Below are 25130 nucleotides of genomic sequence, written 5' to 3' on the forward strand. Positions count from 1 at the left end.
ATCAACACTATAGCTTCAAACACCACAAATATAATTATTTACATTTAATCCAAACAGTTGCAATTCTCGTTTAACACATTCAACATTAAAGTCCTAAACTGCCTTAGAGGCACCAGAGTGTCCAGATGATGGACACTTTGTAGGTTATTCAAAAAAATGGAGCGCGCGGATTTACCTACATCTGTGGAGACTAGAGGGACCTCAAGAGTTAACCTCCCTGCGAACGAGTTTGGTGTCTCATACATACTTTAACAGCAAAGTGAGTATGTGGGCACCTGCTCGCTGAACATCTCATTCCAAAATCACAGGAATTAATATGGAGTTGCCCTTTGCTGCTATAACAACCTCCATTATTCTGAGAAGGCTTTCCACTAGATGTTGGAACATTGCTGCGGGGACTTGATTCCATTCAGCCACAGGAGCATTAGTGAGGGCGGGCATTGGTGTTGGGAGATTAGGCCTGGCTCGCAGTTGGCGTTCCAATTCATCCCAAAGGTGTTCAATGGAGTTGAGGTCAGGGCTCTGTGCAGGCCATTCAAGTTCTTCTCGACAAACCATTTCTGTATGGATCTCTTTGTGCACGGGGGCATTGTCATGCTGAAACAGGAAAGGGCCTTCCCAAAAATGTTGCCACAAAGTTGGAAGCACAGAATCATCTAAAATGTCATTGTTAACTATAGCGTTAAGATTTCCCTTCACTGGAATTAAGGGGCTTAGCCCGAACCATCAAAAACAGCACCATAGCATTATTCCTCCTCCACCAAATGTTCTCCTGGCATTCGCCAAACCCAGATTAGTCCTTCGGACTGCCAGATGGTGAAGCGTGATTCATCACTCCAGAGAACATGTTTCCACTGCTTCAGAGTCCAATGGTGGCGAGCTTTACACCACTCCAGTCGACGCTTAGCATTGCGCATGGTGATCTTAGGCTTGTGTGCAGCTGCTCAGCCATGGAAACCCATTTCATGAAGCTCCCGACAAACAGTTCATGTGCTGACGTTGCTTCCAGAGGCAGTTTGGAACTCGGTAGTGAGTGTTGCAACCGAGGACAGACGATGCAGTCTGTGCTTCAGCACTCGGCAGTCCCATTCTGTGAGCTTGTGTGGCCTACCACTTTGTGGCTGAGCCGTTGTTGCTCCTAGATGTTTCCACTTCACAATAACAGCACTTACAGTTGACTGAGGCAGCTCTAGCAAGACAGAAAATGGCCAAACTGACTTGTTGGAAAGGTGGCATCCTATGACTGTGCCACATTGAAAGTCGCTGAGCTCTTCAGTAAGGCCATATTACTACTGCCAATGTTTGTCTAGGGAGATTGCATGGCTGTGTGCTCTATTTTAAACACCTGTCAGCAACAGGTGTCTGAAATAGCCGAATCCACTCATTTGAAGGCATGTCCACATATTTTTGTGGATATAGTGTATGTTAGAAGCTTGTGCAGCAGAGTTTTGTAAACAAAAAGGGAATAATGAGGACCAGCCGACCTTCTGATACAGGACGCGGAGAGATTAGTATTAAACCTGTCACCTGTGATGAAGCGAAGTGCGCTATGTTAGACTGCATCTAAAGGTTTTAGAGACCTGTCTGCTGCATCAATCTGGTGTCACCATAGTCAAGATCTGGCAGGAAAGTTGACTGTACAATCTGCTTCCTACTGTTTATTTACAGAGTTGGGCTAACTTTTAGAATTTTTCATATTGTATTAATTCTAGACATGCAGTTTGCCTACATGTAGCATTATTGTAATATTCCCCATGCAATGTTAATGAGGCGCTAATGTTAATGGTGTGCAAACGCTAATGGTGTGCTAATGTTACTGGGGGCATTAATGTTAATGGGGCGCTAATGTTAATGAGGTGCCAATGTTAATGAGGCACTAATGTTAATGTGGTGCTAATGTTAATGGGGCGCTAACATGGCTGCCATAGAATGTTGAAGTGTCATGTAAATGAATCATAATGCAGAAAACTCCTTATCCTTATGGCTCTGGTAGTTATTAAAGAAAAGTCTTACCAGGATGATAGATATCTGACAAGACACAAACACAAGGAAGAGAGGAAACAGTGTTGACCCACAAACTTAGGCCAGCCCCAGCCTAACCCAGCCTAGCACCAGCCTAACCCAGCCACAGCCTAACCCAGCCTAGACCCAGCCTAACCCAGCCCCAGCCTAACCCAGTTCAGAACCCATCCTAACACAGCCCCAGGCCAGATCACGGCCCAGCCTCAGCCTAACCCAGCCTAGCACCAGCCTAACCCAGCCTAGCCCAAGCCTAACCCAGCCACAGCCTAACCCAGCCTAGCACCAGCCTAACCCAGCCACAGCATAACCCAGCCTAGCCCCAGCCTAACCCAGCCACAGCCTAACCCAGCCTAGCACCAGCCTAACCCAGCCACAGCCTAACCCAGTCCAGAACCCATCCTAACACAGCCCCAGGCCAGATCACGGCCCAGCCTCAGCCTAACCCAGTCTAGCACCAGCCTAACCCAGCCCCAGGCCAGATCAAGGCCCAGCCTAGCCCCAGCCTAACCCAGTCCATCCCCAGCCTAACCCTGCCCAGCCCCAGCCCCAGCCCAGGCCAGGTCAAGGTCCAGTCCAGCCCCAGCCTAACCCAGCCTAGCCCCATCCTAACCCAGCCCAGGCCAGGTCTGATCAAGGCCCAGAGCAGGGAATATGGAGATGGAGGGCCAGATGACTAGAGAGAAGATAACAACCCAGGACTGGGATAAACATCTGCCCCACATCCCCAAACACACACCAATCACTGGCTGCCACAGAGAGGGAGACGACACACACACACACACACACACACACACACACACACAACTGAACAGAAACAGACTCAACACTGAAAGTCAGGACATCATTCAAGAAACAACACATGCCTATTAGACTAAATAAAGATGAGCTGCTAAGATGTTTTATAATGCCAGAAGGCAGTCCTGATAGTTCTGTTATTAAGAGAAGAATTCCTCAGATAGTAGCCAGTGGAAGTGGGTTTTAATCAGTGTCGACTGCTAGAGTGTAATGGTCCCGATTAGAATTCCTAAAAAATCTGTTGTTTCCTCTGTAGTTGGGACAGGAAGTAGAACTGTGCTCCTCTTCTGTTGCTCTTGTTTACTGGGGCTGGCCTTCCTGTTTTGAGATTCCTACTGATAATGCTAAGAACTCTCTCTCTCTCTTTTTCCTCTGTGTCCGTCTTCCTCTCTCTGTCGTTCTCAGGCTCTCTCTCTCTCTCTCAATTCAATTCAATTCAATTCAAGGGGCTTTATTGGCATGGGAAACATATGTTAACATTGTCAAACAAAGCAAGTGAGGTAGATAATATACAAAAGTGAAATAAACAATAAAAATGAACAGTAAACATTACACTCACAGAAGTTCCAAATAATAAAGACATTACAAATGTCATATTATGTATATATACAGTGTTGTAACGATGTACAAATGGTTAAAGTACTCTCTCTCTCTCCGTCTTCCTCTCTCTGTCATTCTCAGGCTCTCTCTCTCTCCCCCTCTGTTCCTTTTCCTCTTCCTGTCCCTCTCTTTTTTTCTCACCTCCCTCTCTCTTCTCTTCCTCTTCCTCTCCCTCCTCTAGATAAGGTAGATAGCAGAGCCTGGCCCTCTCCACCCACTGTCATCACGACATAAACTCCCTCTGAGTCCTCATTAAAAATTCCTCCCACTCTAAAAGTGATGTTGTGAAGGGTATGATGTACACGTGAGTCTGTGCAGACAATATGCAAAGATTCTGAAACTCCTCTCACAGCACTGTTTTAAGCAGATAAGAAATAAGAATAGTGTCAGTGGGTTAGAGTTAGGGTTAGGTTTAGGGTTAGGTTTAGTTAGGTTTAGGGTTAGGTTTAGGTTAAGGGTTGGGGTTAGGGTTAGGGTTAGCAGTGATATGTGTATGTGTGTGTTGGCTGGGGCAGTGATGGGGCCATGAGCAGATAGGCAGGGGAAGAATGTAGATCTGGTCTGTGTCCCAAATGGCACCCTATATTCCCTACATAGTGCTCTACTTATGGGTCCTGGTCAAAAGTAGTGGACTACTGTATATAGGGAATAGGGAGTCATTTGGGATGCAAACCTGCTCACAGGGAATGTGAAGAATGTCAGTGTAATTTTATCTAACCCTCCTCTACCGTATATATTTTATATCCAGACCGTGTGTGTGTGTGAGATTACAACTCACACAAATCAATAACAAGCTTAAATCACAATATCCCTTTCACCAATCTGTCAATAGCCTACATGACTGTTATCAGCTTTCCAAGAATGACATTAACAAGTCTAAACAGGTCATATTCATGTGCTTCCTGAAACATATTTCAACACAAATGTTCACGTGTAACTGCCAAAGCAAGTATGAACAAACAGTATGACACTCAAATGAGCTAGCTATGGTATGTGACTCATGTTCCCAGGCTTAGTAAGGATTTTATAATAGACTATCACAACATAACATATCTGACCCTCTTATCGTCCTGCCCTCGCTCTCTCTTCTTTTCATACACTCTATTTTCCCTCGGTGGCGTTGACAATGACTGCTGAAATAATTATAGCTGTTTGTAGCTAACTGTGTCCTGTGTGCGTGTGTGTGTGTGTGTGTGCGTGTGTGTGTGTGTGTGTGTGTGTGTGTGTGTGTGTGTGTGTGTGTGTGTGTGTGTGTGTGTGTGTGTGTGCGTGTGTGCGTGCGTGCGTGCGTGCGTGCGTGCGTGTGTGTGTGTGTGTGTGTTCTCTCTATCTATCCCTGCAGTCAGTCGGGAGTATGTCACAGGAAGCACAGGAAGACGGCAATTGTTCTGAAAATGTGAAGCCTATGACATCACTGCTAAGAGCAGTAGCAATGTTCACACACAGTTCTAACACCCTAAGATCAGTAGCTAGCCTGCATACTGTATATTTACACACCAAACAGCCAAGGTACAGGACCAACTCTTCTATGCGCCACTGTGAATGTTCCCCTTGAAACATGTTTTCATTTCAAACATCTGTAGGACCGTAGACCTATAGATGAAGTTGGTGAAGCACTGGCCTCTCTCTCTCTCTCTCTCTCTCTCTCTCTCTCTCTCTCTCTCTCTCACTTTCTCCATCACTCTTAGAATGAATCGAATCACTCGTCAAATTGTTATGTGTGTAGTCAGTGTATGTCTAAGCTGAGTTTGGTGTAATGTACTGTCTATGTGTATGTCTATGTGTTTGGTGTAATGTACTGTCTATGTGTATGTCTATGTGTTTGGTGTAATGTACTGTCTATGTGTATGTCTATGTGTTTGGTGTAATGTACTGTCTATGTGTTTGGTGTAATGTGTCTGGGCTGGGCAGGCCTGAGCTAGACTGAGAAGGCTGAGAGGACGACCACAGTAGAGACAGAGAACTTTAGGCCAGGATCAGGATGTTGCATTGTGTCTGACTACAGGGGACAGCAGGAAAGCTGCCTGGCTTCTGTGAGGAAGTAAGTGAATGTGAGAGGAGGCAGGTAGCAGCGGGCAGAGACAGAGAAGGCTCTTGCTGGCTCAGACAGAAATGTTTCTAACCATAAATATAAAGCAGGGTTATGAATGAGAGATTTAACAGAAAGGAATTAAGAAAGAGGAGGATCAGGCATTACAATACTTTACATTGCTGCCACTAAGTGTGTATAAAATACAGATATGTAGGACCTTCATTTGAGACAGAATACTACAGCAGGAAAATAATCCTGCAACAACAGGAAATGTGAATTATTATGCGGATTATAATTAATAATATTTGTAGGGGTTTCTTTTTTTTTAAAGTGAAATTACAAAATTCAGAAGCCTTTTTAAATCTCAAATACACTACAAGTTTTAGATTTCCTGCATTGCACGAAAGTTCTCCTGTAACAGGGTGATCAAATGAAGATACTACATCTGTACAGTCTTCAGGTTATTATTATGAAGGCTGTCAAGTTATCATGTAAAGAGGATGTTACTTTTCTATTCAAGTATTTTCAAGTTATTTGACCCTATCATAAACACTTCATGACTCTTATCTTATAACGGTATCCCCGCCACGGTATCCCCGCCACGGTATCCCCGCCACGGCAGCCCCGCCACGGCAGCCCCTCCACGGCAGCCCCTCCACGGCAGGACATCGTCATTGTGCCTTTAAGGTTTGACATCTTGATAACAAGGGGTCATGTAAAGAGCCTGGATGTTACTGTCCTGAGTGGCGTGATGATGACAGTAGAGTATGAGTTACAGAGGAAGAGGATGATGACAGTAGAGTATGAGTTACAGAGGAAGAGGATGATGACAGTAGAGTATGAGTTACAGAGGAAGAGGATGATGACAGTAGAGTATGAGTTACAGAGGAAGAGGATGATGACAGTAGAGTATGAGTTACAGAGGAAGAGGATGATGACAGTAGAGTATGAGTTACAGAGGAAGAGGATGATGACAGTAGAGTATGAGTTACAGAGGAAGAGGATGATGACAGTAGAGTATGAGTTACAGAGGAAGAGGATGATGACAGTACAGTATGAGTTACAGAGGAAGAGGATGGAGGATAAATCACACAGTTACTAAACAGCAAGGTGCTCCAGGACCATTCTAAGGGGTCTTAGGTCCACAGGGGGGCGGGACACATACACAGATATTTACATGCATTCAGACAGGCTTCCTGCCATTGTCGGCCAAATCGCCCCCGTCCCTGTCCCTGTCCCCCCACTGCTGTAAGATCCACTGTTTCCTGTGTAGAAGGGAGAACGCCATGCGATGACAATGGGCCAGAAACAGGACAGACATTTAGTCACCTGCCCCACCATCTCTTTCACAGCTAAAATATTCTGAAGCTGTTTCATTTATGTGAACTCTTCCAGTTTCCCCTGTGTGCTCTGTCCCATTGTGTCCTTTCAATAGAAGGATTTTCACATTCAAAGCAATTCCTGAAAGTGGGTCCAGCCAACGAAACCCCTCTTCACTCAATCATGTATTTTCACTGGCATGTTTAACTTGAACCATTATATAGCTAAGGTTATTTGGCTACTTAAATTAACTATTGGGCAGTTTACTAATTACATTTCAGAAAAAACTGATAAAAAATACATATTTAGGAAACTAGGTCTATCAATGTAATTTGTTTCAATAAAACGATGAATGTGTGTGTGAGTGTGCATATGTGCGTGTGAGCCTGTGTGTGTGTGTGTGTGTGTGTGTGTGTGTGTGTGTGTGTGCCCCTGGCTGGCTGCTGATCATACAGTTGGTGCTGCTGATCCACTGTCTGCTGCTCGAGCTTAAAGGGTAAGAGTGTTCATCAGTCTCTACCCAGAGAGAAAACTTTTGACATTTTCAGAGTTTTGAGGAAGATTTCTTGAACTAAAAGGAGATTAGCCCACCGTCAAAAGACTAAGAACTCGCCACAGCATCATTTCAGCGTTACTCATAGATATAAAAAGTTTACCGGGTGGAAAGTCAACCGCTGTTTCTGTACCCTACTTACCGTAACTGTTTCGAAGATGACGTTTTGTCCAGAAGTTTGATACGTATCGAGGAGTTTCAACTCTCGAAACCAAGTTGGTAGGTTACAACAATTTTGTAAACGTATGTTCGTAAACGTTTCTCACTTGTTAAGTCTGTTATCGTCAATAAATTGCAATAGAGGCTATAGGCTACTCTAACGAATTATCGGACGGTTGTAGTTAAATGGGTCGGATAAATTACTTCGATGAGGGCGAAAAAATAAACATTTCTCAACTGTACTAAAGATTGTCTAAAGCTGATTCTTACCGTTGCCTATCATGATTTATTCTTTAGCGACACACTTTCAGTTTAGTTTCACGTTTGTATAGGCCTATTCAAAACAATAAATAAAAATAACGTGAGGCAAACTATTCACATTTAAAATGTCGTGTTGACATATATTTTTTCCATTTTATTCATCTTTGATAAGAGCCTATTTTAATCCAAGTGATATTGAATAAATTACACCTGTTATAGTTTATAGGGTTGTATGGGCCTATATGTAATTATAATTATAAATATCTCTTAGATTAGTTTATAATACTGTATGTAACTATATGTAACCATACCTCTTAGATTAGTTTATAATACTGTATCTAACTATATATAACCATATCTCTTAGATTAGTTTATAATACTGCATGTAACTGTATGTAACCATACCTCTTAGATTAGTTTATAATACTCTAACTATATGTAACCATACCTCTTAGATTAGTTTATAATACTGTATGTAACTATATGTAACCATACCTCTTAGATTAGTTTATAATACTCTAACTACATGTAACCATACCTCTTAGATTAGTTTATAATACTCTAACTACATGTAACCACACCTCTTAGATTAGTTTATAATACTCTAACTACATGTAACCATACCTCTTAGATTAGTTTATAATACTCTAACTACATGTAACCATACCTCTTAGATTAGTTTATAATACTGTATGTAACTACATGTAACCACACCTCTTCAATTAGTTTACAATACTGTATCTAGCTGCATGTATTCCTAACTACTCTTGTGGGGGGGATCTGTTGTCCACATAATGTTGGCTAATAGGGCATAGTCCTATCTCAAATGACCTGGGCAAGGATAGTGCATTAATATGTGGAACAGAGAGTGAATGGAGGCTGGGCCTAGCTCTCAGTCATCCTCCTCAGATGAAGGGGATCTGTCGTATGATATCAACGCACACACACATCACCACCACCTCCGTAGGGCTCGGTTTCCATGGCAACGCGGGATCCTGGTGTGTGTGCGGCTGTATTTTGTATAATTACTTGGGCTAATGTGGCTCGCGGGGGTATAGAGGGGTATGAGGGTGGATGTTTAAATAATGCTGACTCACTTTAAAGGGACCACTGTACTGCACACAAGATGAAAGATTCACTTATTTCAAGTCACCCTACATCAGCTCATTTCAAATACCCCCCAAAGATGTGTCAGTCATGCATGCCTTTATAGAATGTTCCATGTAAGACCATGACTACTATGTTAAGTCATGTGTTACAAGTGATGAGAGATAGGGTCTGCGCCCAAATAGCACCCTATTGCCTATATAGGGCACTGCTTTTGAGCCCTGGTCACAAGTAGTGCACTATAGGGAATATGCTGCCATTTAGGATGCAACCATAGCTTTTTGAACTGCACTCTTTATGCACCAGTATTACACAAACAGCAATCTGTACTGTACCTGTACCAGTACTGAACCTGTATCTGTACTGTACCTGTATTGTATCTGTACTGTACCTGTACTGTACCAGTACTGTACCTGTATCTGTACTGTACCTTTACTGTATCTGTACTGTACCTGTACTGTATCTGTACTGTACCTGTACTGTACCTGTACCAGTACTGAACCTGTATCTGTACTGTACCTGTATTGTATCTGTACTGTACCTGTACTGTATCTGTACTGTACCTGTACTGTATCTGTACTGTACCTGTACTGTACCTGTACCTGTACCTGTACCTGTACTGTATCTGTATCTGTACCGGTACCTGTACTGTATCTGTACTGTATCTATGCTGTACCTGTATCTGTACTGTATCTATGCTATACCTGTATCTGTATCTGTATCTATGCTGTACCTGTATCTGTATCTATGCTGTACCTGTATCTGTATCTGTACTGTATCTATGCTATATCTGTATCTGTATCTGTATCTATGCTGTACCTGTATCTGTATCTGTACTGTATCTATGCTGTACCTGTATCTGTATCTGTACTGTATCTATGCTGTACCTGTATCTGTATCTGTATCTGTATCTGTATCTGTACTGTATCTATGCTGTACCGCTGTATCTGTATCTGTATCTGTACTGTATCTATGCTGTACCTGTATCTGTATCTGTATCTGTATCTGTACTGTATCTATGCTGTACCTGTATCTTGTCTTGTGGGGCATCTAAATCTGACGTGTGGTCAGGTCTGTATGACATATTATGAATGAAGGGTTTATTTGGCTGAACTCAAGCAAAGTCTCCAAACTTTGTACAATAACACCAGTTTTGTTATTGCCCCTCGAAGATAAATGCATGGTTCTTATTGCCCCTTGGAAATAAATACAGGATTATTATTGCCCCTCGGAGATAATTACAGGGTTCTTATTGCCCCTCAGCGATAAATACAGGATTATTATTGCTCCTCTGAGATAATTACAGGGTTCTTATTGCCCCTTGGAGATAATTACAGGGTTCTTATTGCCCCTCAGAGATAAATACAGGGTTCTTATTGCCCCTCTGAGATAAATACAGGATTATTATTGCCCCTCGGAGATAAATACAGGGTTCTTATTGCCCCTCGGAGATAAATACAGGGTTCTTATTGACCCTCGGAGATAAATACAGGATTATTATTGCCCCTCTGAGATAATTACAGGGTTCTTATTGCCCCTCAGAGATAAATACAGGGTTCTTATTGCCCCTCTGAGATAATTACAGGGTTCTTATTGCCCCTCGGAGATAAATACAGAGTTCTTATTGCCCCTCGGAGATAAATACAGGGTTCTTATTGACCCTCGGAGATAAATACAGGATTATTATTGCCCCTCTGAGATAATTACAGGGTTCTTATTGCCCCTCAGAGATAGATACAGGGTTCTTATTGCCCCTCTGAGATAAATACAGGGTTCTTATTGCCCCTCAGAGATAAATACAGGGTTCTTATTGACCCTCAGAGATAAATACAGGGTTCATATTGACCCTCTGAGATAAATACAGGGTTCTTATTGCCCCTCAGAGATAAATACAGGGTTCTTATTGACCCTCAGAGATAAATACAGAGTTCTTATTGCCCCTTAGAGATAAATACAGGGTTCTTATTGACCCTCAGAGATAAATACAGGGTTCTTATTGACCCTCTGAGATAAAAACAGGGTTCGTATTGCCCTTCAGAGATAAATACAGGGTTCTTTCATTGATTATAATTGAATTGTGTGTGTGAGTATAAGAGAGCTGACAAATTGCTGTGCTGTATGTTTTGTCTCTCCAGGTGTGTGGGTGAAAGAGATGGTGCGGTCTGGAGCTGATAGCTGACGTAGCTGATAGCTGACGTAGCTGATAGCTGACGTAGCTGATAGCTGACTTAGCTGATAGCTGACGTAGCTGATAGCTGACTTAGCTGATAGCTGACGTAGCTGATAGCTGACGGAGCTGATAGCTGACTTAGCTGATAGCTGACTTAGCTGATAGCTGACGGAGCTGATAGCTGACGTAGCTGATAGCTGACGGAGCTGATAGCTGACGGAGCTGATAGCTGACTTAGCTGATAGCTGACTTAGCTGATAGCTGACGGAGCTGATAGCTGACGGAGCTGATAGCTGACTTAGCTGATAGCTGACGGAGCTGATAGCTGACGGAGCTGATAGCTGACTTAGCTGTAGTAGGATGAGATGAGAGAGGATGGAACACATGGACAACCCCGCCTCCCACAGCAGCGACCCCAACGGGTTCGTCAATAAAGTCTTCAACGTGTCTCTGGATGTGCAGAATGAGACCAGCACTGTATCTATCCAGGAGACTGGGAAGGGAGAGGGACAGGGAGAGGGTCAAGAAGAGTGTCAGGCTCCAGGCCAAGCCCAGGGACAGTGGCAGGGGGCTGGGGATAGACAGGCAGAGACCCAGGCACCCCCTCAGACCCCTGGGATGGAGCACCCGGATGTCAACCGTAGACCAAGAGCTACAGGAGGCATCTGGAAGATCTTGACCCGGCGTAAAGCGGCTTCAGAACTGGATAACAGAAGACCTCACTCCATGATCCTCCCTGGAGAGGAGGCCTCCATCCCTAAACTGTCCTTTGCTGACAAGGTCCGCTCCATCAAGAAGCTCCGCTCTCCGGGTGTCTTCAAGGGGAGGGTGGGGAAGATGTCTGGGTCCAGCACTAAGTTCAGAGACGGAGAGACGGAGGGCGACTCGTCCTGCCGGGACTTCCTCCCCTCGCCCGCCCTGCATCCCGGTAGGAGCACACTCCGCCACTACGCCAAGAGGCACTCTTATGCCGGACACACCGCCGAGTTCGACTGCTCATTTGAGGACATGGATCTGACAGCTACCCTGGACAGACACCATCTTCCCTCACTAGTGGAGCCTGTTACCCAGAACGGCTCTAAGCCCACAGAGAGAGTCCCCTACACCAAGAGATCTCAGGTCCAGGCTCAGGCGCAGGCCAACCACTCCTCTAACTGTAACAGTATCTCAGCAGGAGTGTGTGAGGAGCAGAGTGTGAGGGGTGGCCCCAAGGCCCCGCTGGGTGGGAGGAGGTCTAAGAGAGCTGACGTGTGGAGTTACCTGAGGAAGATCTCTGTCCTGGGGAAGGGGAACCCGGCTTACTCAGAGAGGAGTTTTGACTCAGAGCTACACACACTGGACAAGACCATGGACTCTGACTACGGCTCGGTGGACTTTGAGAGCATCAGGGACTTTCAGCCAGCTGCTCCGAAACACTCTGACAGCAAAGGAGGACATTTTGGGGGTCTGATTAAGTTCTTCAGCAACGTTGCGGAGACGGCTAGAAAATGGCGGATGTCTTCTCACTCCTTCTCTCCTCCAGAGGGGGGAGCGGAGCGGACGCCACTGGACTCCCCCAGAGCAGGGCAGCGTCTGGGGGACTACGTCCACAGTGTGTCCCTGACTCTCCGCAGTGAGGACCTTCCAGAGTGTCCCCCGACACCTGGCTCACCCCTGACCCCTCACCCCCCTGCCTGTGACCCTGCCTCACCCACTCCTCTGATAGGCAGACGGTCTCCTCAGGTGGTGCTGAAGGCCTGGAGGGTATGTCCGGACTCACCAAGCGTTAACGGCCTGGTGTGTGTGAGCTCATTGGAAACGACCAGACAGACAGACAAACAGACAGAGAGCCAGACAGTCAGACAGACAGAGAGACAGACACGGCACACCTCTGTAGCCACAGTAGAGAATCATGTGCCACACTCAAGGCTGGAGAGAGAGACTCAGAAAGAGACAGTGGGAGACAGAGACCACTTAGAATGTCTGTCTACAGTGGAAGAGAGAGAAAGAGAGGGAAGAGAGGGACACTCAGGAAATGATCTGGATTCCGAGGATGCTCTACCTGTCTCGGATCAGACACACCTTCCAAACGGCCAATCAGAGTTACGGGAAGGAGAGACTGTAGCCACTAGGGAGCCAGCAGGAAACTGCCACCAGGAAGTATTTAAGGTGAGTATGTTGATGATAAACATGAAAACTGTTTTATGTTCAACACCCCTTATTGAAAAAAAATGGTTTCTGGAAAACAGTTGTAGCAAACCTTTGGCCAATTTGCTGCAGATTTGTGGCAAGCTCATATTTTCACATGCAAATTAGTTTTGTGGCAAACTGTTGCGGCGACTTGTAAACTTCTGGCAAACAATTCTGGGAAACATATGGCTAACATTCCACTGTTTGCTGCAAATTTGCTGAAAACTCAGTATGAATATACAAATTAGATCCCGTTTTTGGTGACTGTGTGTTAACAATATTGAAATGTTATATCTACATTAACCCACTCACATATAACTGTAAATGAACTTGCTTCTCACAGACATAACTAAACTAAACATACAGTATTAAACATACTAAACACCATGTGTTAACAGATATAAATAAATCCAATCTAAATTGAAATGATCAGCAGGTTAATGAAGAAAAGAGCAAAGACTGGATATTTCCCAAATACATTTTTTATTTCATATTTTTATGTAGCTGCATTTACATGAGAGAAATGTGAACACTATGGGGATGTTGAGCTTAGGATGTTTAAAGGGGCAACTACAGAATTTACATGAGCCACGTGTTAATTGAGCAATAGCTTTCAACCAATGGAGGTTTAGAAGATCATTTAAACAACAAAAAACAAATCAAACCCAGTTCAGAACTATTGCCTTTTTGAGTGAACTTTGGAGATGGAGGCCCTGTGGAAGTCCTTCGACCAAAGCTTGTTGAAAATATGAACTGAAACAATCAGAAAACACAAAACAAAACCAACATTAGGATACTGAAAACAATTTAACACTTTATATTTTGGCATCTTAAAACATTGATTCAGTGGCTACTGGGCAGGATTGGCTTTGGAAAACAGGGTCATCTGTTACAAAGCTGCCTTGATGTTGTTATGCTTCTCACTGAAACTGGCATTCTAAATATTTTTCAGCAAGGAAACAATGCTTCTGCTTTGTATATTATTGCTATACAGTGTACAGTGCCTTGCAAAAGTATTCATCCCCCTTGGCGTTTTTCCTTTTTTGTTGCATTACAACCTGTAATTTAAAATGATTTTTATTTGGATTTCATGTAATGGACATACACAAAACAGTCCAAATTGTTGCAGTGAAATTAAAAAAATAACTTGTTGAAAAAAATGCTAAAAAATAAAAATGGAAAAAATGGTGCTATGAAGCCTCTAAATAAGATCTGGTGCAACCAATTACCTTCAGAAGTCACCTAATTTCTTAAATAAAGTCCACCTGTGTGTAATCTAAGTGTCACATGATCTGCCACATGATCTCAGTATATATACACCTGTTCTGAAAGGCCCCAGAGTCTGCAAAACCAGTAAGCAAGGGGCACCACCAAGCAAACGGCACCATGAAGACCAAGGAGCTCTCCAAACAGGTCAGGAACAAAGTTGTGGAGAAGTACAGATCAGGATTGGGTTATAAAAAAATATCAGAAACTTTGAACATCCCACAGAGCACCATTAAATCCATTATTAAAAAATGGTAAGAATATGAAGAAGAAGGTACTCTGGTCAGATGAGACTAAAATTGAGCATTTTGGACATCAAGGAAAATGCTATGTCTGGCGCATACCCAACACCTTTCATCACCCCGAGAACACCATCCCCACAGTGAAGCATGATGGTGGCAGCATCATGCTGTGGGGATGTTTTTCATCAGCAGGGACTGGGAAACTGGTCAGAATTGAAGGAATGATGGATGACCCTAAATACAGGGATATTCTTTGAGGAAACCTGTTTCAGTCTTCCAGAGATTTGAGACTGAGACAGAGGTTCACCTTCCAGCAGGACAATGACCCAAAGCATACTGCTAAAGCAACACTTGAGTGGTTTAAGGGGAAACATTTAAATATCTCGGAATGGCCTAGTCAAAGCCCAGACCTCAATCCAATTGAGAATCTGTTGTATGACTTAAAGATTGCTGTACACCAGCGGAACCCATCCAACTTGAAGGAGCTGGAGCAGTTTTGCCTTGAAGAATGGGCAAAAATCCCAGTGGCTAGATGTGCCAAGCTTATGAGACATACCCCAAGAGACTTGAAGCTGTAATTGCTGCAACAGGTGGCTCTACAAAGTATTGACTTTGGGGAGGTGAATAGTTATGCACGCTCAAGTTTTCAGTTTTTTGTCTTAATTCTTGTTTGTTTCACAATCAAAAATATTTTGCATCTTCAAAGTGGTAGGCATGTTATGTAAATCAATTTATACAAACCCCCCAAAATCCATTTTAATTCCAGGTTGTAAGGCAAGAAAATAGGAAAAATGCCAAGGGGGTGAATACTTTCGCAAGCCACTGTATATACAAACGATGTAGCATGCACAAACTGGGACTTAGCTTTTAATATGTGTCCAACTGTTCATAGAGAGCCACTGTATACAAAATATTTCTTCAGCCAAGCCTCAACACAACTGATTCAAACTTATCAACTAATTATGATTTTCAATCTAGACTGGGGACTACTAGTTGTCTCTTCTTCCTGACTCAGGTATATACGGCTTGGGTGGAAGAAAAGCAACATAAAATTGAGCTATGCCTAATTGGGCAATTCATATTAATGTTCCAAAATAAATTATTGTTAACTTACATCTCAAAGCCATCCATGCAAGAAGCCTTGACCTGGTGCATGCATATTTCTCTGTCCTCAGTTTGATTGAAGGCATCAGTCTGTCTTTTTGTCTTGTAACTGATTGCTTCTAGAAACAGAGATGGAACAACACATGATGAAGATGAGCTAGCTACTAGTTTAAAGCAATGAAAGTTCTAATTGTTTCAAAGAATAAATGTATGGCCTACAATTCTGAGAATACTACATACATTTACTTACCTCATCAAGATTGAAGATGATACACTCAAATAAAGTGTTATGATTGAGTGCACCACAAACATTTTCCCAGGGTGTTGATTTATCCTTCTACCAATACAACATCTTCCAACACCACAGGTAGGGGAAGGGTATCCATCTACAAAAGTGAAGTCTGGCTTGGATGTCAAGTCAGCTCATATTGTTGCTACCTTAGCTGTTGTGCTAGCAAACATGCTACTGAACAGTGATACTAGCATATTGAAATGCATTTTGGTATAATAAGACATCAACGTATTCACCGAAAAATATAATTGTTTAGGCAAATCATTAGTTAGCTAGCTAGCGATCACATTAATTGTGCAATATTATGATAGCTAATGTTAGCTAGCTAAGCGCTAGCCAGTCAGTGGCGCTGACGGATTGAAACTGGTATCAACCTAATGTGTTTCACTCTATCCCATAAAATATGACATTGCTAACTAGCCATCAATTAACTAACCCAATTTTAAAGTTTATTAGGATGTTTAATGAATCATTTCACTCACTGGTAGGTAACTAGTTTGGTTTCCATATTTCAACAAATTTTTCGAATCCCCTTGATTGCTCGTCAGCGGTTACTGGTCTTGGAAGTCATGTGTTCACCAGAAATGGCTTCCAGTAAACTGTTTGCCACTGCTGGCAATAAATATTGTTGCCACAGGTTTGCCATAGATTCAAATAGAATCTTGACGGAAAAAAACCTCTGGCAAACTGTTTGCCACTAGTGGCAATAAATATTATTGTTGCCGAAGGTTTACCACAGATTCACCACTGGCAAACATTTGCAAACTTCCAGCAGCATTTTGTGACACACTATTTTGTTTGCAGCAATTTTGCCACAATTTGCCACAAACATGTTTGTAAGGGACTGCAAATCGATTCAGTAAGGAATTCAAATAGTTATTTGTAATCTGTGCCTGTTAATGATAAAAATGTGTTATTGTAGTCATCACCTCATTTTATTCTGTCCTATCAAATCATTAATTCATTCTACGTCGTTATCAGATCCTGTCATTGTGTAGCTATTACCTAACTATTACATTGCAACATTGTCTTATTGTTAACCTTTCTAATGTTGTTAATCATCATCATTCTTTTGCTTTTTAAAAACAGAAATCATCTAAATGCTTTATGCAAGTCTCATATCAGTTACTTGTACTGCACAACGTTGAATAAGTAGACTATAGGTCTCTCTCTCTGTTAGAGAGGGTAATGGACAGAGAGCATGTTGTGGGTATTCGTTTGCCCCATCTGTTGGCCAGAGGAGGAAGTAGAGTCAGAGAGTGTTCGTTAGACCACAGTTGTCTGTCCTTCCTGCCCCTTCCTGTCACACAAAAACACACCAGTAAATCTTGTCCTAAAAAAAACCATGGGAATTTAGTTCTAAAAGTGGTTCCCAACCCAGTCCTCGGGGATCCCTTAGACATTCCACACGTGTGTTCTATTCCAGCCCCAGCCTACCAACTAATATAAAGCCCTCAATTAGTAAAATCAGGCGTGGTAGAGCAAATATGTGCAACAGAAAACACGTGTGTGTGTGTGTGTGTGTGTGTGTGTGTGTGTGTGTGTGTGTGTGTGTGTGTGTGTGTGTGTGTGTGTGTGTGTGTGTGTGTGTGTGTGTGTGTGTGTGTGTGTGTGTGTGTGTGTGTGACTGCCCGCACCCTAACTGCAGCTTCACACACATATCCTTCTCCTCACACCGTTCAGATTGCTCATCTCATCTGCCCTCCGGTGTCTCTCTCACAGCGAGTCTGGACATGTCAGTCCCTCATGTACTGCACTACGATGAGTTATAGTAATACTGGGCTTGGTCTAACAGTGGATTATCCTGCAGAGTAATACTGGGCTTGGTCTAACAGTGGATTATCCTGCAGAGTAATACTGGGCTTGGTCTAACAGTGGATTATCCACTGTTAAACTAAAATGGAAACCAACTATGGAAATCAGGGTTGTGAATGGAGTTAGATGGAATTGTTACCTAGAACCAGATTGATTGATTGACTGATCGATTTATTGATGAATTAATTAATTGGTTGGTTGAATAGGGAGCTCTATCAGGCAGTGTTTTGAGGAGGCCCAGGTCAGTCCAGTCCTATTCTAGTCCAGTGAAGACCCCTGCCCCTCCCAAGCCCCGCTGCCCTCGCCCTCGTCCTACCTCAGCACTGGTCGACCTCCGAGTCTGCAGTCCCTTCCCAGAGGGCTGTGCATTTGCCGTTACTCAGCAGGCCGCAGGGGGCTCTCTGTGCCGGCACAGACGCAGGCCCGGTCCCATGATGCACCTCTTGCCGGGTCGGAGACAGGCGGGCGGTCTGGCCAGGCCATGCTCTGTCATAGAGCCCTCCGTTACCGTGGAGACAGACCCCGCGCAAAGTCACAGAGTAAGACCTCACACACACACACAAACACACACACATTATCCCACTGCTGAGAGAATGAAAGTGGGAGTGTGTGTGGAGACTGACCAGTAGTCTCTGCCAACTCTCATTTCAATATAGTCTGTAGTCCTCCTGGCTGGTAGGACCAGTAATGAATCAACCACACCACGCGCTGCACGCTTTGATGGGAGGAGATTACAAACCGTGTATCCTCCTACTCTACAACAATACTACACGCTCTGACCCATTTCTACAAGCTGTATTCATATATCCTCCTTTCCTTGAGCTGCTCTTTCTCTGCTCTCTTGATCTCTCTCTTTCCTCTCGCTCTCTGCTGTCTCTCTCATTCACTCTTTCTCTGTCCGTGGCCAATTTTCTGCATCACCGCTCCCATACGTTCTGTCCATTCATTATTCCCTCATAATAACTCACCCTCTGAACTTTTCACCTGGAGACTCATTCACCTGACTGGTAGGAATGATTCATACTGTATCACCTGACTGGTAGGAATGATTCATATTGTATCACCTGACTGGTAGGAATGATTCATATTGTATCACCTGACTGATAGGAATGATTCCTACTGTATCACCTGACTGGTAGGAATGATTCATATTGTATCACCTGACTGGTAGGAATGATTCATATTGTATCACCGGACTGGTAGGAATGATTCATATTGTATCACCTGACTGATAGGAATGATTCATATTGTATCACCGGACTGGTAGGAATGATTCATATTGTATCACCGGACTGGTAGGAATGATTCATATTGTATCACCTGACTGGTAGGAATGATTCATATTGTATCACCGGACTGGTAGGAATGATTCATATTGTATCACCTGACTGGTAGGAATGATTCATACTGTATCACAAGGTTGTCTGCGGCATGCACTCAGAACCTATGCACCAGAATATACTGTGGGGTTTAAATGTTCTACACTCTGAGAAGGAAAGAAGATGTGTTCTTTGGGGGATCTGTATGTACTGTATGTACTGTATGTACTGTATGTACAGTATGTACTGTATGTACTGTATGTACTGTATGTGAGAGGCGTTGGGTGTGTGCTTGCATAACTGTCCAGTGTGTTCCAGGCCATGTCTCGTCCCCCGGGGGCATCACCATTAGAGCCCCCCCTCAGAGTGTCTCTTCAGAGGTGTCACTCCCTCCCTCTCCCCCCCAGCAGCCTTACCACTCTGGCCCTGTTCCAGGGACACACAGGTACTACATGAATGTGTGCACGTGTGTGTGCATGCCTGCCTGCCTGTGTCAATATGTGCATGTTGGTGTACGCATGCGTGTGTGTGTGTGTGTGCGGTGTGTGTGTGTGTGTGTGTGTGTGTGTGTGTGTGTGTGTGTGTGTGTGTGTGTGTGTGTGTGTGTGTGTGTGTGTGTGTGTGTGTGTGTGTGTGTGTGTGTGTGTGTGTGGTGGTTGAACTGTCTGTGTGTCTGTCCCCTACAGCAGACTCCCAGTCATCCTCAATGTGTCCTGGAGATGGAGAGACTGGCAGCTGCAGGAGGAGACTGCTCAGAACAGGCTCTGGTCCACTACAAGTCAACATCGTGAGTCACTGCCTACCATGTCCTATAATCACACTATATTAGCCTGTTAGCATGTTAGCCTGTTAGCATGTTCAGTCACAAGTCACTGGCTGCGTCTCAAATGGGACCCTATTCCCTATAGACGGGTTAGCTGACAACGTCAGAAGGTTGTGTGTTGTTGTGATTCTGGATGGCCAGGTAGCTAGCAACAAGGACATGAAACTGCTATGTGGCGGCAGATAGCCTAGCGCTTAAGAGCATTAGGTCAGTAACTGAAAGATCGCTGGTTGGAATCTCCGAGCTGTCTTGTTTTGAGGGGTTTTGACTGAGGTCTATGCTAATATGGTTAAAATTTGCCAGCTAGCGAGCTAACCAACAACTGTAACAATGTATTTGAGAGACAAATGCGCATTGTGCAACTTTATTTATGTTTTCAATAAACATTGGAGACGAAATATAGTTTACATATTATCAGCAATGTAAGCCAACGCCGTCTGTTTTGCCCTAGTCTTCCTTCCGGTTTCTGGTTTGATGAAGACGTTCAGGGAATATCTCTGCAATGCAGTTCAACAGTCTTCCTTCAGGGTTCAGTTCAACAGTCTTCCTTCAGGGTTCAGTTCAACAGTCTTCCTTCAGGGTTCAGTTCAACAGTCTTCCTTCAGGGTTCAGTTCAATAGTCTTCCTTCAGGGTTCAGTTTAACAGTCTTCCTTCAGGGTTCAGGTCAACAGTCTTCCTTCAGGGTTCAGTTTAACAGTCTTCCTTCAGGGTTCAGTTTAACAGTCTTCCTTCAGGGTTCAGTTCAACAGTCTTCCTTCAGGGTTCAGTTCAATAGTCTTCCTTCAGGGTTCAGTTTAACAGTCTTCCTTCAGGGTTCAGTTCAACAGTCTTCCTTCAGGGTTCAGTTCAACAGTCTTCCTTCAGGGTTCAGTTCAACAGTCTTCCTTCAGAGTTCAGTTCAACAGTCTTCCTTCAGGGTTCAGTTCAACAGTCTTCCTTCAGGGTTCAGTTCAACAGTCTTCCTTCAGGGTTCAGTTTAACAGTCTTCCTTCAGGGTTCAGGTCAACAGTCTTCCTTCAGGGTTCAGTTTAACAGTCTTCCTTCAGGGTTCAGTTTAACAGTCTTCCTTCAGGGTTCAGTTCAACAGTCTTCCTTCAGGGTTCAGTTCAATAGTCTTCCTTCAGGGTTCAGTTTAACAGTCTTCCTTCAGGGTTCAGTTCAACAGTCTTCCTTCAGGGTTCAGTTCAACAGTCTTCCTTCAGGGTTCAGTTCAACAGTCTTCCTTCAGAGTTCAGTTCAACAGTCTTCCTTCAGGGTTCAGTTCAACAGTCTTCCTTCAGGGTTCAGTTCAACAGTCTTCCTTCAGGGTTCAGTTTAACAGTCTTCCTTCAGGGTTCAGTTCAACAGTCTTCCTTCAGGGTTCAGTTCAACAGTCTTCCTTCAGGGTTCTGGTTTGAGAAACATATTTGAAAGAAAAAATGTGGCCTATATATTTCATCCAGCAGGTCATATGCCATAGGACTCAGATCCTTTAATATCTACCTCTCATCACTCTCTGTTCTTTCTCTTTCATCCCGCTCTGTTCTCATCTCTCTCTGTTCTCATCACTCTCTGTTCTTTCTCTTTCATCCCTCTCTGTTCTCATCACTCTCTGTTCTCATCACTCTCTGTCCTTTCTCTTTCATCCCGCTCTGTTCTCATCTCTCTCTGTTCTCATCACTCTCTGTCCTTTCTCTTTCATCCCTCTCTGTTCTCATCACTCTCTGTCCTTTCTCTTTCATCCCGCTCTGTTCTCATCTCTCTCTGTTCATCACTCTCTGTTCTTTCTCTTTCATCCCTCTCTGTTCTCATCACTCTCTGTTCTCTCGCTCTCTCTCTCTCATCTCTTGCTGTTCTTTGGCATCTCTCTCAGTTGTCTCTCTCATCTCTCTCTGTTCTCTCTGTCACCTCTATCTGTTCTCTCTCTCATCTCTCTCTCATCTTTCTCACCTTTGGGACCTAAACCCAGAATCTCAGAGAAAGGCCCTTTGATGAAGACGGGGCCCCAAGGGACGTTAACTGAAGGAGAGAGTCTTTTCTCTCCATCTCTCAGTCTAACTGTTAATGAGCTGCAGCTGTCCCCCCCCACACACACACACACACACACACACACACACACACACACACACACACACACACACACACACACACACACACACACACACACACACACACACACACACACACACAAAGGCATGCATGCAGGTAGGCACACACACACACTCTCTCACAGACACTCATACACACAGCTAGAGGTCAAACTCTCTGTATTTTGCCACCACAACCATTCTGGAGTTGAACGTGTTTGTCGTCAGTTCCATGCTGTTGCCATGACACTGTGTGTTTCCTGTTTATCTTCAGGATTCTATCTTTAGAAAGCCTTTTTAAGTGTGAGTTAAATAGACAGTGTGTGGGTGAGAGAGATTTGGAGGAGAGGGGGTATACAGAGAAGAAGAGAAGGTGGGGAGGTGGAGAGAGGGGTGAGAGAGAGAAAGAGAGGGATAGACAGATGTTTTCTTTATGTGTCTTATGTTTTGGCTCTCATCCCTCAGGGCTACTTTTCAATGGCGATATAAACCATTGAGAGTGTTTCAAAAAGAGAGTGAGAGATGTGTTTGTTAATGGCCAGAGAGATAAGTGGAGAGTGAGAGATGTTTGTTAATGGCCAGAGAGATAAATGACAATAAGAGATGTTTGTTAATGGCCAGAGAGATAAAGAACAGTAAGAGATGTTTGTTAATGGCCAGAGAGATAAGTGGAGAGTGAGAGATGTTTGTTAATGGCCAGAGAGATAAAGGACAATAAGAGATGTTTGTTAATGGCCAGAGAGATAAAGAACAGTAAGAGATGTTTGTTAATGGCCAGAGAGATAAAGAACAGTAAGAGATGTTTGTTAATGGCCAGAGAGATAAGTGGAGAGTGAGAGATGTTTGTTAATGGCCAGAGAGATAAATAACAGTAAGAGATGTTTGTTAATGGCCAGAGAGATAAGTGGAGAGTGAGAGATGTTTGTTAATGGCCAGAGAGATAAAGAACAGTAAGAGATGTTTGTTAATGGCCAGAGAGATAAGTGGAGAGTGAGAGATGTTTGTTAATGGCCAGAGAGATAAAGAACAGTAAGAGATGTTTGTTAATGGCCAGAGAGATAAGTGGAGAGTGAGAGATGTTTGTTAATGGCCAGAGAGATAAATAACAGTAAGAGATGTTTGTTAATGGCCAGAGAGATAAGTGGAGAGTGAGAGATGTTTGTTAATGGCCAGAGAGATAAAGAACAGTAAGAGATGTTTGTTAATGGCCAGAGAGATAAGTGGAGAGTGAGAGATGTTTGTTAATGGCCAGAGAGATAAATGACAATAAGAGATGTTTGTTAATGGCCAGAGAGATAAAGAACAGTAAGAGATGTTTGTTAATGGCCAGAGAGATAAGTGGAGAGTGAGAGATGTTTGTTAATGGCCAGAGAGATAAGTGGAGAGTGAGAGATGTTTGTTAATGGCCAGAGAGATAAAGGACAATAAGAGATGTTTGTTAATGGCCAGAGAGATAAGTGGAGAGTGAGAGATGTTTGTTAATGGCCAGAGAGATAAAGAACAGTAAGAGATGTTTGTTAATGGCCAGAGAGATAAGTGGAGAGTGAGAGATGTTTGTTAATGGCCAGAGAGATAAAGGACAATAAGAGATGTTTGTTAATGGCCAGAGAGATAAAGAACAGTAAGAGATGTTTGTTAATGGCCAGAGAGATAAGTGGAGAGTGAGAGATGTTTGTTAATGGCCAGAGAGATAAAGGACAATAAGAGATGTTTGTTAATGGCCAGAGAGATAAAGAACAGTAAGAGATGTTTGTTAATGGCCAGAGAGATAAAGAACAGTAAGAGATGTTTGTTAATGGCCAGAGAGATAAGTGGAGAGTGAGAGATGTTTGTTAATGGCCAGAGAGATAAAGAACAGTAAGAGATGTTTGTTAATGGCCAGAGAGATAAGTGGAGAGTGAGAGATGTTTGTTAATGGCCAGAGAGATAAAGGACAATAAGAGATGTTTGTTAATGGCCAGAGAGATAAGTGGAGAGGGAGAGATGTTTGTTAGTGGCCAGAAAGATAAAGGACAGTGAGATATGTTTGTTAATGGCCAGATAGATACAGTACAGTGAGAGATGTGTTTGTTAAATGGCCTGAGAGACAAAGGACAGTGAGAGATGTGTGTTAATGGCCAGAGAGATAAAGCCATGTGTGGTACAACAGTACTGCTGCTCTATTCGTATGAATTAGTGGGTTGGTGTTATCATGCTTTGAAGCACGGGGGTGTGTGTCTCGCTCCCCCATTTCCAGTCAGACTAGTGAAGCCCACAGGCCGCAGGGAGACAGAGAGAGCTTCCTGACTGCAGTGGATTAGCTGCTAATGCTGACGTCTCGCTTTCCCTTTCCTTTCAATACACTCCTAGTCTTCTTCTTTTGTCTTATCTTCTCTTCCCCCTCTCATCTCTTTCCCTCCTCTCTCCTCCCCTCCTCTCCCCTTCTCTTTCCTTTCTTCACCTCAGTTCTCCTTTCCTCTAACCTCCCTCACCTCTCCTCCCTTGTCTGCCCTCTCCTCTTCTCTCCCCTCCTCCTATCACCCCTCCTCTCATCTCCTCCCATCTCCTCTCATTTCCTCTCATGTTAATAACAGTGAATAACAGGGTAGTATTCTCTGTTGCTGCTGCTCTGCCTAAAGCTCTCCCATCAGACTATCATAGTGTCACTGGCTGAACTGGCCAGCAGCATCAGTACAGGGTAACTGGTGGTCAGCAGCATCAGTACAGGGTAACAGTGGCCAGCAGCATCAGTAGAGGGTAACTAGTGTCCAGCAGCATCAGTAGAGGGTAACAGTGGCCAGCAGCATCAGTACAGGGTAACTGGTGGCCAGCAGCATCAGTACAGGGTAACAGTGGCCAGCAGCATCAGTACAGGGTAACTCGTGGCCAGCAGCATCAGTACAGGGTAACTGGTGGTCAGCAGCATCAGTAGAGGGTAACAGTGGCCAGCAGCATCAGTAGAGGGTAACTAGTGTCCAGCAGCATCAGTAGAGGGTAACAGTGGCCAGCAGCATCAGTACAGGGTAACTGGTGGC

At 43.8% G+C, this 25130-nt stretch overlaps 1 protein-coding gene across 1 annotated transcript in view; it reads left to right on the top strand.

Annotated features, from left to right (window-relative positions):
- Positions 1-7237: 7237 nt before the first annotated feature.
- The window catches only part of LOC106604273 (uncharacterized), a 104138-nt gene continuing 86245 nt past the window's right edge, over positions 7238-25130 (top strand). Inside the window, 5 exon segments of the mRNA XM_082975048.1 lie at positions 7238-7541; positions 10985-13167; positions 18114-18446; positions 19545-19671; positions 19913-20013. Coding sequence (XP_082831174.1) covers positions 11395-13167; positions 18114-18446; positions 19545-19671; positions 19913-20013 — 2334 coding nt within the window. The 5' untranslated portion in view covers positions 7238-7541; positions 10985-11394.

The sequence above is a fragment of the Salmo salar genome, chromosome 05, assembly GCF_965601325.2.
Source record: "Salmo salar chromosome 05, fSalSal1, whole genome shotgun sequence".
In the NCBI taxonomy this organism is placed as follows: Eukaryota; Metazoa; Chordata; class Actinopteri; order Salmoniformes; family Salmonidae; genus Salmo; species Salmo salar.